The sequence below is a fragment of the Anolis sagrei genome, chromosome 2 (genome assembly GCF_037176765.1).
Source record: "Anolis sagrei isolate rAnoSag1 chromosome 2, rAnoSag1.mat, whole genome shotgun sequence".
NCBI lineage: Eukaryota > Metazoa > Chordata > Lepidosauria > Squamata > Dactyloidae > Anolis > Anolis sagrei.
The window spans coordinates 211,231,373-211,244,780 of record NC_090022.1 but is presented as its reverse complement, the minus strand read 5'-3'; the positions used below and the strand labels follow the sequence as shown (position 1 = coordinate 211,244,780).

Below are 13,408 nucleotides of genomic sequence, written 5' to 3'. Positions count from 1 at the left end.
CAGAGAAATGTTTACATTTCTTCAGAATTATATATAATAAGGTGCATGTAGACTATAGAATTATTGCAGTTTGACATCACTTCAACTGCCATGGCTCAATGCTATAGGATCCAGAGAGTTATCACTTGGTCATCAGCGTTCTTTGGCAGAGAAGGCTATCAATGCGATGGTAGTTAAAGTGGGATGAAACTGCATTAATTCTACAGTTGAGACACCACCCCTAGTTTCAGGGACCTTTCCTCCAGGAAAAATAATGGCTAAAGTAGTGCTCAGCCTATCTCTTACTCTCCTGCATGTAAGAGTTAAAGGCCTTCTGATAATAGGGAGCCTGGAAGATGTTTGTGAAAAGTCATTTCTGACACCTAGCCTGAAAATATCTGTAAATATCTGGTCAGAGATGGTAGTAAATTGAAAGTTATTAGGGGAGATAAGCAACCTAAGGTGACCTGGCAACATCTATGTTAGATGGAAGTACTGGATTCAGAGTCTTCATTCTGCATATCTTTTACTAAAGTTGGATCTTTGATTTACCAGCATCAAGCATTCTTGTTTCTCCTGGAGTTACTGAGTTTTCTCCTGAGACTTACACTTCTCCTTCAGAACACTTTCCTAGAAATGTCTATTTTTAACAGCACTTAATCACAGGCTTTCTATAAGGATAGGCCTGTCAGAATTTCAGACTTATGATAGGTGTTTACACCAGCCGCTCCATTCCTAAACTCTGCATTATATAACATAGTGCTGGCAGAGCGGTTCATGCTTCCAACTTCGGCACCCTGGAGTTGTATGAAACAGAAATCTGGTCTCTGATGGAATTATTCAGCGGAAATTATGTACTTTTCAGGCTGTTTGCAGGAAAGCAGCTTTGGAGATGAGAAGCAGTTTAGAATTTGGCACTTTTCCCAAGCCATACCTAGAAGTCCACTATCCCGGGCATTCGGGACAGATTCCAACACCTGGCACATAGGAGCAAAGTTTCCCTGGCTTTCTCAACAGATAGTTAGGCAGAAAGTTTTCAAACAGATAACCTTGTTAGTCTGTTTTAGCATAAAAAAGACAGCAGTGAATCCAGCAGCACCTTTGAGACCAATGAAGAAATTCAGTACTAATTCCACTGCTGTTTCTTGGCAGCAATATTGCTGCTGTTGGGTGCCTTCAAGTCATTTCAGGCTTATGCTCACCCTAAGGCAGGAGTCCTCAAACTGTTTAGGCAACTGGCTGGTTCACGGTCCCTCAAACTTTTGGGGTGCAAAACCATAGTTTGAAAAAAATGAACGAATTTCTATGTACACTGCACATATTTTATTTGTAGTACAAAAAAAATGAAAGAACAAGACAATATTTAAAAAGTATTTTAATGGGAAGTGTGGGCCTGCTTTTGGCTGATGAGAGAGCCAAGTTAATTAGGATTGTTGTTGTTGTGTGCCTTCAAGTTGTGTGTTTTATATAATTTATGCTTAACGTTTTTATACAAGATACAATGTAATTGGTAGGTTATGTTATCATTTAATCTTTGTTGAATTTTGTCGTAGTAAAGGCTGTTGTTTCCTTTTGAGATTTGATTAGTCTGTTCTTGTATTTTTAAAATTTATGAATGTGTTTGGCATTGAATGATTGCCTTTTTTGTTGGACTCCGCCCTGAGTCCCCTCGGCGAGAGAGGGCATAATATAAATAAAGTTTATGATGATTATGATGATGATGATGATTAGGGTGATCCTTGGTGGCACAATGGGTTAAATACTTGTGCTGGCAGGACTGCTGACTGAAAGGGCAGCAGTTCAAATTCGGGGAATGGGGTGAGCTCCTGTCTGACAGCTCCAGCTTCTCATGCAGGGACACGAGAGAAGCCTCTCATAGGATGGTAAAACATTCAGGCATGCCCTGGGCAATGTTCTTGCAGATGGCCAATTCTCTCATACCAGAGGCAACCTGCAGTTTCTCAAGTCGCTCCTGACACACACACAAAAAAGGGTGACCCTAAGTCTAAACTTTAGAGAAGGGGTTGAGTAAATGACCTTAGAGGGCCGCATTTGGTCTGCAGGCCTTAGTTTAAGGACCCCTACCCTAAGGGGTTTCCAGGGCTGAGTGTCGATGATTCACACAACATCACCCAGTTTTTTCCATGGTTGAATCAAATCTGGTCTCCTTTTTAATCAAGTACTCAAACCATTATACTGTGCCGGTTCCCTGGCAGCAATTATTTATTATTATCATAATTACGTTTCTTTATACCCCATATGGAGACTCAACACAGCAACATTACAGGTCCTAATAAGATCACCCACATTACTAGTTATGTTCAACCTCTGACGTGATATATGCCATCCTATGGCAACAATGTCCTTTTGCCTTCCATACTGTAACAGCAGAAATTGACAAATGTAACACAGTCACCTCTTCACACTTGGAAGTTCCACCTTTGTGGATTATTCATGGATTTGCCTAATAACATCTCTCTAGGAATTTCTCAGTCCTCCAGTGTAAATGTTATGATCAGCTTCTACCAGAAGCTGACCTCAGAGGTGTGCTAGAAGACCTACTGATGCCTAGAGAAAATACTTCTCTGGCCATTTGTAGGTCCTCCAGCATAGCTCTATGCTTAATGTCCAGTACAGTTGACCATGCAGTTGCACCAGAGGGCTGGGAGATTTCTACAGAGATGCTTACTTTGGTAAACCCCCCCCCCCCCCTTTTATGGAGGTCTTATGCTCCTAAACCCAACATATGTGCAGGGATAACTGTGTTATGGAATGGGAATATCAAACAAATCAAACTCCCAGTTGAAAAAAGGTTCAATCTTTCTGGACATTTTCAACCTTTGAACATCACTTCCGTAACAACAAAGACAACAAAAACACATTAAAGGAAGATTAAAAAAAACATAAACTGCTAGAATTAGTATATTCACAAATGCTAATCCAGTTCCAGTAATGTGAACACACACAATGGATGCCAAATTTTTCTTCTTTTCAGATAGTCTCAAAGGTGCTGTTGGATTCTTTTATTAGCACATGCACTACACTAAGCACACACAAGAAAATTATGCTTACGAAATGGATTAGACCCCAAAGAGAATGCGTCATCACTCATACATTATTGTTTTTAAAACAACTGTTACAAGTAATGACGTCACTTTTCCAATTGGGAAAAATGTAAAAAAAAGTAAGAAAAGGATTTCACAGTGGGCACAGTTACAGATAGATATAAAGGCTCCCTGGCTATACTGCAGCAGGATTTCATACAATTGTGTATAATGTAGGTATGTTCCCATGACCAGCTTTGCTCACAAGTTTTATCACCTGCCAACTATCCTAAATTCCTTTTTCTAAAGTCCAATGCAAATTGCTATATCTTATTTTTGGAAAAGAAGCCTTCTTCAAACTAAAGTTTCAATTGTTTATTTCTTCTTTGGGAGTTTACTCCCCATTTAGGACCTGAACTTAATTTCAAATAAAACTATATAAATATTTGTGTCTGTTGAATCCTGGTGTCCATCTAAGCTGTAATCTTTTACTAGTTATTTAATTCACATGAAACCTTGGGGAGAAAATGTTGCTTATTGATTAAAGGAAGCTCACATATCATTTTTCAGTGCTGCGTTTTTTCAACACACCAATACAATTAAAGATTGCATGCAGAAGAGAGAAAGAGAAACATGCGGATTTGGGCAGTATAGACTCCACCAAGGAGAGAAAATGTCAGGCTGAAATCCTATGTACTTTATCTGTGAGTAAATCCGCATAGAAATAATGTGGAAAGCACTGGGTTGCATGAGTTTTATGGTACATGAGCATATCTACTCAAAAGTAAGTGCTTCTCAACCTTCCTAATGCAGGGACCCCTTAATACAGTTCTTCATGTTGTGGTGACCCTGAACCATAACATCATTTTCATTGCTATTTCTAAACTGTAATTTTGCTACAGTTATGAATTGCAATGTAAATACCTGATATGCAGGATGTATTTTTATTGACTGGACCAAATTTGGCACAAATACTCAATATGCCCAAATTTAAGTACTGGCAAGGTTGGAGTGGATTGATTTTGTCATTTGTGAGTTGTAGTTGCTGGGATTTATAGTTAACCTACAATCAAAGAGCATTCTGAACTTGGCATTGACCTTGAATTTCGGAGTTGTAGTTCACCTACATCCAGAGATCACTGTGAACTCAAACAATGATGGATCTGGACCAAACTTGGCACAAATCCTCAATATGCCCAAATGTGAACACTGGTAGAATTTGGGAAGAATAGACCTTAACATTTGGGGGTTGTAGTTACTGGGATTTATAGTTCACCTACAATCAAAGAGCATTCTGAACTTGGCATTGACTTTGAGTTTCAAAGTTGTAGTTCACCTACATCCAGAGATCACTGTGAACTCAAACAATAATGGATTTGGACCAAACTTGGCACAAATCCTCAATACGCCCAAATGTGAACACTGATAAGAGTTTGGAGGACATTTGGGGGTTGTAGTTGCTGTAATTTATAGTTCACCCACAATCAAAGAACATTCTGAACCCCAGAAATTATAGAATTGGGTCAAACTTCCCACACAGAACCCTCATGACCAACAGAAAAACACTGTGTTTTCTGATGGTCTTTGGCAACCAACCGCCCCCCCCCCCCCCGACACTCCCTTCAGGGGTCCCAACTCCCAGGTTAAGAAACACTGCGAGAGAGTTCAATGGAACTTCCTGGCAATATATTCATACCTATGGACTGGAGGTAAATCATAATGACTTTGATGGGATTTCAAAAAGGCAAAGTAAAAAGTTGCTCAACAATAATATCTTTAAAGTATGAAGAAAAGTCATGCATATGTCTCAGTAAGCACACTGTGCTAGAAAAGACAAGACTTCCTGTTATGGGACATGGTGAAACAAGGCTTGCCATCTGCAGTTTTCAGAAGTAATTTTATCAAAAAAGGCAATACACCTCTTAGGGATGACTTTAAAAACAAAGTTAAGGCACACATTAATCTTTATCAAAAAAAGGGACCATCCGCTTCACTGTATAGAGTGATGAAAAGCAAGTGCTTAGCGTGTTCCAGGAGAAGCTAAAAGCAGCAGTGACCTCCTCTCCTCTCCTCTCTCCTTTGCGGCATTGCTTCTTGCCTGGATTTGAAAACCTGGATGGGGAAATGGTGATACAGGCTCTTTGGAATTTAATTGCCAAGTGGGGATTCAGATTCTGGATCTCCAGAAACATAATCCAACGCTCAAACTACTATGCTAATTTCTTGGAAAGATTCCCACAAAACAACATTGTCTATCAAATGAGAACAGCATAACTGATCACTAACACATCGGCAATGAAGGGAGGAGTCCCTGGTGGTGCAATGGGTTAAACCCTTGTGCTGGCAGGACTGCTGACCAACAGGTCTCTTTCACACCAGAAGCAACTTGCAGTTTCTCAAGTTGCTCTTGACACAGAAAAAAAAAGCAACGAAGGGCAGGCCATTTTGTTAAAAACTTGCCACTGCACCACCCACATTGTGCCTCTTTGTCAGGGCACGTAATTGGAAAACAACAGTGAGCTTAAAATCCTTTGGCAACTGCCAAACTGCAGACATGCCAACTTTGCCAGCTCACATCAGCTCCTAGGAAGATACATCAGACTTCTAATACTGTATAAAGCTACTCTAAATTCCTGTCTTTTGAAATTGAACCATTGACTTTCCTGTTTGCTTCTGTTCTGCTCACTTAATCATATGTTGTGAAATACATTTCCCGTCTCCATTTTCCTCTGTTTCTATAAACGCCTTTAAGGCTATTTTGGCAAAAATGTGTTTGACAGATGCAATGAAATCTTCTGAAAACCAATATTTTTATTGCTAATGCAATGATACTAGAGCAGTGGTTCTCAACCTGTGGGTCCCCAGATGTTTTGGCCTTCAATTCCCAGAAATCCTAACAGCTGGTAAACTATTTGGGATTTCTGGGAGTTGTAGGCCAAAACACCTGGGGAACCACAGGCTGAGAACCACTGTGCTAGGGCATCATGAATAACAATAGATTACCAAACTACTATGCCCAAAGTTGACTAGTTTAAGTTGAATCGCACAGATTTGGGGTTGGGGAGAGAGGAGCCATGTAGCTATCCAAATGTTGATGGACCATAACTCCCTGCACTCCTCACCATGGATGATGCTGAATTGGGATGCTAGTATTTGTGGTCCAACAAACTCTGAGGGGCCACACAATTTCCATTCCTCTTCTAGATGCTTTTCTGGAAACAACTCTGAATTTAAAAAACCAGCAGCCATTGGTTGAGGATGAAGAAGATTGTTTTCTGCTCCTTTAGAGAATAGAGAAATTGTTTCAAAATGCAGAACAAGCAATTCCACATTTGAAAGAATCTCCTGATTAAAAACATATTTGGAAGTGGTATATGCTGCCTTGTAGTGTGGTGATGTCTCTTTCTTTGGAAGTTTTTAAACAGGTTGGATGGCCACCTGACAGGAATGCTTTGACTGTATATTTCTTCATAATAAAGGCTGGACGGCATGGTCCTTGTGGTCCTATCCAACCCTATAATTTTAATCAGCACAGCTAATGATGATGAATGAGGCATTCAAACACCATCTGGAATGCCACACAATTCCCACCCTGTATTAAAATATATCAGAAAAGCTTGGTCCTACTAAACAAAAAAGTAAATGGGACATATCCAGCGGATCACATAATGCTCAAGCATGTTCTCTCAGATATTGCCTTTCGTGAGCTAGCATCTTCATAATCAATTCCTCCTGTCCCCATAGTTTAGTGCATTCAGGCTGATGCCATGTTCTCTAGCCAATGAGTAGATTCAAGGTAGAAATGTTTAGATTCAAAAAGAGCCTTTAAATAAATAAATAAAATGAAGTAGAACTGTGTACATTTCACTGTTTAGGATTGGGGATTTGTTGCTAGGATAACCCTTTAGCCCTCCACTTCTTTATTTAGGCCTCTCAGAACTCCCTTGACCTGCTGTCAGATTACAACACAAAGTCTTAAAGATAAATACCAGGGACAACAGTTTCCTTGACTGACCACTTTCCAGCTTAGCAATATTAAAGCTCGTTTTGCATACCTGGAGGCAGCACGATAGAGTGAGAATTTTCTCATTAGTCTTGCGTAACAGAAATGCCTGGGGGTAAAAACCATTGCCCTGGGAAAATTATTTTAATTCTATGGTGCACTTAATGTATTCACACTCTTGTTCCATTAGTAAGTAAACTACCAGAAAAGAGGAAAATACTTTGCTTTGAAAATCAATACTCTTTGGCTTTGCATTAGAGTATTGCTTTGAGAGCTGCCTTTAACTCCTGTCCCTTCTTTGCAATAGGACAAAACCTACAGCCAATTATGGGTGCTATAACATGAGGCTTCTCATTGACCGAAGACCAAGAATACCGCCTCTGCAATGCTTCTAATCTCTATTGCTTTTGAGAAGCCAGTGTCCATGTGCACTAGGATTAGTCATTTAATGCATGCTACAGATGACACAAGACTCTGGTGAAGTGCTTTATGAAACCATCCTGTGCGCAATGCTTTTCCCCAGAGGCAACAAAAGTAGCCTGAGGTTGCAATCCTAGCAAACATTTACTTGGGAGCAAGTCCCACTGGATTTTAGAGTATCTGGAGAAGCCTATATGGAATTGCACCACAAACTGTTCTCATGTCAAGAAGAAAAACCAAGTTGGCACATTGCATGAAAGCAACACAACATGGACACAAAGGCCATTGTTGTCATGAATTCAATTCTCAGAGCATCCTTCCTTATGTAACCAATGCCATCATCCTTTTTCAATCAGAAGCATTAAAGCAAAAATTCAGAGGGGGAAAAAACAAAACAAATAAAACCCCAGCATGGAATATATAGTTGGACAAACATTCTGGAGACCTACAGAAAATTCTGAGAAGCCACAAATTATAACTTCCAGTCCCCTCATCATTTTGCAGGCTGTTTGCATAATTTAATTTTGTAATTCTTCAAAGCCCATAATTTCTCTTCCAGCACATTTAAAATAACTTTTTGAAGTTGGGAGGCATGGGAGTTAAAAATCAAACAAATAGTAGCACAGCTAAAAGGAAATCCCCAAATCCCCAATATCTAAGGTTCCTATAGGATTCCTTTGTCTTTTGCACAAATGAATCCTATAGGAACCTTAGATATTAATCAATTAATTTGTGTTTATGAATATTTATCTGGCATAAAGGAGAAGCTGAAATTTGTTAATTTGTTACTATTTAACTGATAGTTTCAAAGTATTATCTTGGAAACTATCTTGCTGAAATGCATGATGGGTCGTCGTAGAGAATACCATATATTTTTCCCTCCTCAATAATTCCTATTTCTTGAAATATGATCACTTCTATGAATTAGAATTTTCCATGCTACTTATTTTTAAAGAGCTATTACAGATGTAACACAGACATGGCAAAGGAATAGGATAATGGCCTATAGGAATGTGTGCTTTATCATGGAGGTCCCTCTTCTTTCTGGCAAAAATATCCCATTCCTTGTATGCTAGCCTTAACCACAGTTAATACGAAGTAGCAGAGTCTTAAAGTTAACCAGGTTTGGAGACAATGCTTATTATGGTCCCTCCCAGAGCCCCCAGTGGAGCAGTGAGTTAAACCCTTGCGCCGGCAGGACTGAAGACCAACAGGTCACAGGTTTGAATCCGGGGAGAGTGTGGATGAGCTCCCTCTGTCAGCTCCAGCTCCCCATGAGGGGACATGAGAGAAGCCTCCCACAAGGATGGTGAAACATAAAAAAAAATCCGGGCATCCCCTGGGTAACCAAAAGCAACTTGCAGTTTCTCAAGTCGCTCCTGACATGAAAAAGGTCCCTTCCACACAACTGAATAAAATCCCACAATATCTGCTTTAAACTGGGATATATATGCCAGTTTGATATTGTGGGATTTTCTGCACAACTGAATAAAATCCCAAAATATCTGCTTTAAACTGGGATATATATCCCAATTTGATATTGCGGGATTTTCTGCTTTGATATTCTGGGTTATATGGCTGTGTGGAAGGGCCCTATATATAAAGCTTACAAGGCACTGATTTCAACTATGGTGGAAGCTGACACAGGACCCTTCCACACAGCCCTATATCCCAGAATATCAAGGCAGAAAACCCCCCAATATCTGCTTTGAACTGGGTTATCTGAGTCCACACTGCTAGAAAATGTGGGATGCTATTCAAAGCAGAAAATGTGGAATTTTATTCAGTTGTGTGGGAGGGGGCTGAGTCCACACTCAGATAATGTGGGATTTTCTGCATTGATATTCTGCCATAAGTCTGTGTGGAAGGGCCCCTAGAGTCATAATACTATATTTCTTCAGTTCTAAGATACCAGCAACTGTAAGATGCAAAGTAATTTCATTACCATCCCCACAAACAAAAAATACCTGATGTGCACCCAAGTTTCTGAGATGCATTCAATTTTTTGAAATGTTTATAAGGTGGAAAGTGTGTCTTAGAATCAAAATAGATGAAATGCGGGACTTTGAACAGAAGTATCTCCTGTTTCTTAAATATAAAGGAGATATTATAACCACAATGGAACAGAGTGAGGAACTTCTTCCTTATTGCCACTATAATTCTTGCAAGTAATTTCCGATCTGCGTGAGATTAACACGAGTGGCTACTCTGAACATCAAGGAAGAAATACCAAAGCAAATATTGAGCAAATTTATCATGTTATATTGATTTACTATTTGTACTCCTACATCTTTCTAATAAATCATAAGTGAACTGAAGGAGTGTTGGGGAAACAGGGAAGATATATACAATATGAGTGCAATAATTTATTAATTGCTGAAACCTATGCGTTTGCAGCAATTCTCTAGGAAGCACCTCTAAGTCTTCCTTAATCATTGCTGCATGACTAATGCCAATGTATTGGTTAGTTCACACAAGCTCTTAAGTTGCCACTGTAATTTGTACCATCACATCAGCTAAAAAAACCTGCCACCCAGTGTTGTACAAATTGCAGAAATTAAAATATAGTGACCGGTTCATAAATCCGACATCAGCTTTGAGCGTGAATGCCGGGCACACTTTGAAGAGACTCTGTCTTGCCCTCTGAAGCTCATAGCCTTTTTGCATGTCAGGAAACTCTCTTCCTGCTACTCTATCGGTGCATCTACACTGTAGAATTAATGCAGTTTGACACCACTATAACAGCCAATACTCAAAACTATGGAATTCTGTGAGTTGTAGTTTAGAGAAGCACCAGCACCCTTTGGCAGAGGTGGTTAAAAACCTTATAAAACTACAACTCCCATTATTACAGAGCATTGAATCATGGAAATTAAAGTGGTCTCCAACTGCATGAATTCTACAGTATGGATGCACTCAATGTGTCTGGGTTGTGTGGATTTAACTCTGTGGGTAATATGCTTGGCAGTCTAGGCAGAGTTAACCTGATCTGTACAGGAATGATCGTCCTTTCCCACAAAACCAAGGCACGAACTACTCTTGGTAAATTTTACAAGCACCTCTCCTTCTTCCTTGATATAAGCACAGTGATAGCATTGACTCATGGAAGTTAAAGTTGTGTCAAACTGCATTAATTCTACAGTGCAGATTCACCCTAGGTCACTATCCGAAATCCTGCTCCTTGTGCCAATGTGATTTTAAGGTATTGTATACGACTGCACAAAACAGAGCAACCTGTTTCTTGTGTCTTTGTACATCCTGTCCTGAATTGGTGTTTGATTTCGGTTTTCTGTTGTGAGGCGATTGCTGGCAACACAACAGCTAATGACTTTTAAAACAATTTGCTTGCAACTGTAAACAACATTAAAGGCCCTGTATGTAGAAGGAAACAGAGACAGAAGTCCAGGTGTCAATTATTCAACGAAAGCAGTGGGCTGCCAGTCCTATATGGGTCAGGTATGCACAAAGGACTGTATGAGCCTCAGACCTTCAGGTCTTCTCTTGTATCTTCAAACACATTTAGTGAAAATATCAGAAAGGCCTACGTGGTGATTGTGCTTACATTCTGGAATTCCCTGTCTGGAGACTATAGGCAAACTCCTTCTTTGCTGACTTTTTGTTAATGGGCAAATATATTTTTCTTTGGGGAACTCCCTATTATGTATTAAAAAGTATTAAAATTGTGATTTTTAATAACAATAATAATGATTATTATTCCTAAAATTATTATTGTTGTATATCTTATCCACCTCTCCTCATGGTTTGAGGAGAGGCACAACAGTTTAAAATAACATCATCATATTAAAATGTATTTCTATGAAATACATATATTAAGATACATTTGTTGAGAGAACACTTCTATAGATATCTCTAGGTCCTTCAGCATAACTCTATGGATGGCTTTCACTAGAATCTAGAAAAGTGTTTTAAGAACCTCTAAAGTCACTTCCACACAGCTGAATAAAATCCCACATTATCTGCTTTGAACTGGAATATATGGCAGTGTGGATTCAGATAACCCAGTTTAAAGCAAATATTGTGGGATTTTCTACCTTGATTTTCTGATTAATATGGATGTGTGGAAGGGTCCTGAGGCCACTTCTACACTGCCATATAAAATCCAGATTAATTATTTTGAACTGGATTATATGGCTGTGTAGACTCATATAATCCAGTTCAAAGCAGGTAATGTGGATTTGATACTTTGATAATTTGGATTATATGGCAGTGTAGAAGGGGCCTACATTATCCACAGTGTCTCTATGATCAACAGAATTGCACTGGAGAACCAGGAGATTCCTAGGGCCCTTCCACACAGCCCAGAATATCCCAGAATATCAAGGCAGATAATCCAAAATATCTGCTTTGAACTGGATTATCTGATTCCACACTGCCATGTAATCCAGTTCAATGTGGATTTTATACAGCTGTGTGGAAGGGGCCTAGATAGAAGATTTAAATCAAAACTGTAAAGGTCAAATACACAGTAAATGGATGTATTTTAATTCTATAGATAATACAGATCTTTATTTACATGACTTACATTATAACACATAACTTCTTTTATAAATATTACCCCTGCCTTGAGCCTCACAGAGAGGTGGGTAATGCATTTATTATTGTTGTTGATGTTGTATGTTTTTATCTCCATGTATTTTTTTTCTTGTACATCTTTCTACTTGGCAAATCATTTTGAGATTTGTAGGGGAGAAAGATATCCAATACAAATAACATCCAAGACAAATCAAAGCATAAATGACAAATTCAGAAGTGCCACAATTGTGGAGGGGGGTGGGGCGGGGCATATACACATGCAAATGCGATCACTAACCTTTCCTTCAGGTTCTGGCGCGACTTTCTCCACTTTGTTCTTGCTTAAAAGCCCTTTCACCATTCCTTCGACTTGCACGTTGAACTTCATGAAAGTCACATAGACCATATAAGCAATCAGCAGCGTTAAACTTTCCCACCACATGATGAAGTTATCCAAAAAGAAGACAATCAACAATATCAAGTCCATGATGTAGAAAGACACATCCCGGAAGAGCGGCCACCAAGTCAGGTGCAAAATCTCTTTGGAAAATAAAGCACACATTCCAATCACAAAGAGGATATTGAACACGGCAGACCCGACTATTGTCCCGATGCCAACGTTGCTGTGGGATATAAAGACTCCTATCAAAGAAGTAAACAGTTCTGGGGCTGAGCCCCCGGCGGCCATGAAGGTGGCCCCAGCCACGTCATCAGAAATCGCCAGCTTCTCCGTGATGACTGTCAGCGAAGGGACAAAGAACTCATCACAGACAATGGCTAAGGCTATGAACATGTAAATCATGCCCAAAATATGAAGAATGACAGCACCCTTTCTTCTCTCCTCCAGAGAAAAAAGATCTTCGGGATACTCCCCCTTGTGCTCCTCCGTGTGGTTCTCTTCTCCGGCCTCATGTTTCATAGAAACAGATGAACCCGGGGTGCCATTCTGGTTCTGATCCTTAAAGTCCAACAGAGTCCTCTGCTGTGTGTGTGCAAACTTTTGGCTATCTACGTTGCTGGCTGTCTCTGAGCTATATGCTTCCAACTCAGAAAAGGCACTAATGGAAAGAGAAAGCGTGCTCACGGCCACAACGCCGAGGAACAGTCCCATTATTCGTATCACTCTCTGCTTTTTCCGGACATTTCGGTGTTTCTTACAGCTGAGAGGTAGTTCCTGCCGGCGCCATTCTTCAAGGAAATGAGCCGCAATGTTTTTACACTGAGCCATTTTGCGCTCTTTTTGGCCGATGGTCCGATATCTTAAGAGTCAGACAGATTCTTCTCTCATTCTTCTTTCACTGTTCAAGGAAGCAGTGCGGTTACAGAGTCAAGGGTTTTTATTCTTCATATGGAGTGCCTTGGCTGTGCTTTTTAAAAAAAAGAGAGACAGAGAAATAGGATCAGACATTAAGTTATTTAATTGGGTACT

General features: G+C 39.7%; 1 protein-coding gene across 4 annotated transcripts in view; it reads right to left on the bottom strand.

The window, feature by feature from the left end:
- The window catches only part of SLC24A2 (solute carrier family 24 member 2), a 108,087-nt gene that overhangs the window by 90,709 nt on the left and 3,970 nt on the right, over positions 1–13,408 (bottom strand). For 3 of the 4 annotated variants that reach the window (XM_060762437.2, XM_060762442.2, XM_060762441.2), the window contains exon 2: positions 12,278–13,346. In XM_060762437.2, coding sequence (XP_060618420.2) covers positions 12,278–13,207 — 930 coding nt within the window. In that variant the 5' untranslated portion in view covers positions 13,208–13,346. The remainder of the gene's footprint in view (positions 1–12,277; positions 13,347–13,408) is intronic. The other variant, XM_060762438.2, reaches the window with a different exon arrangement.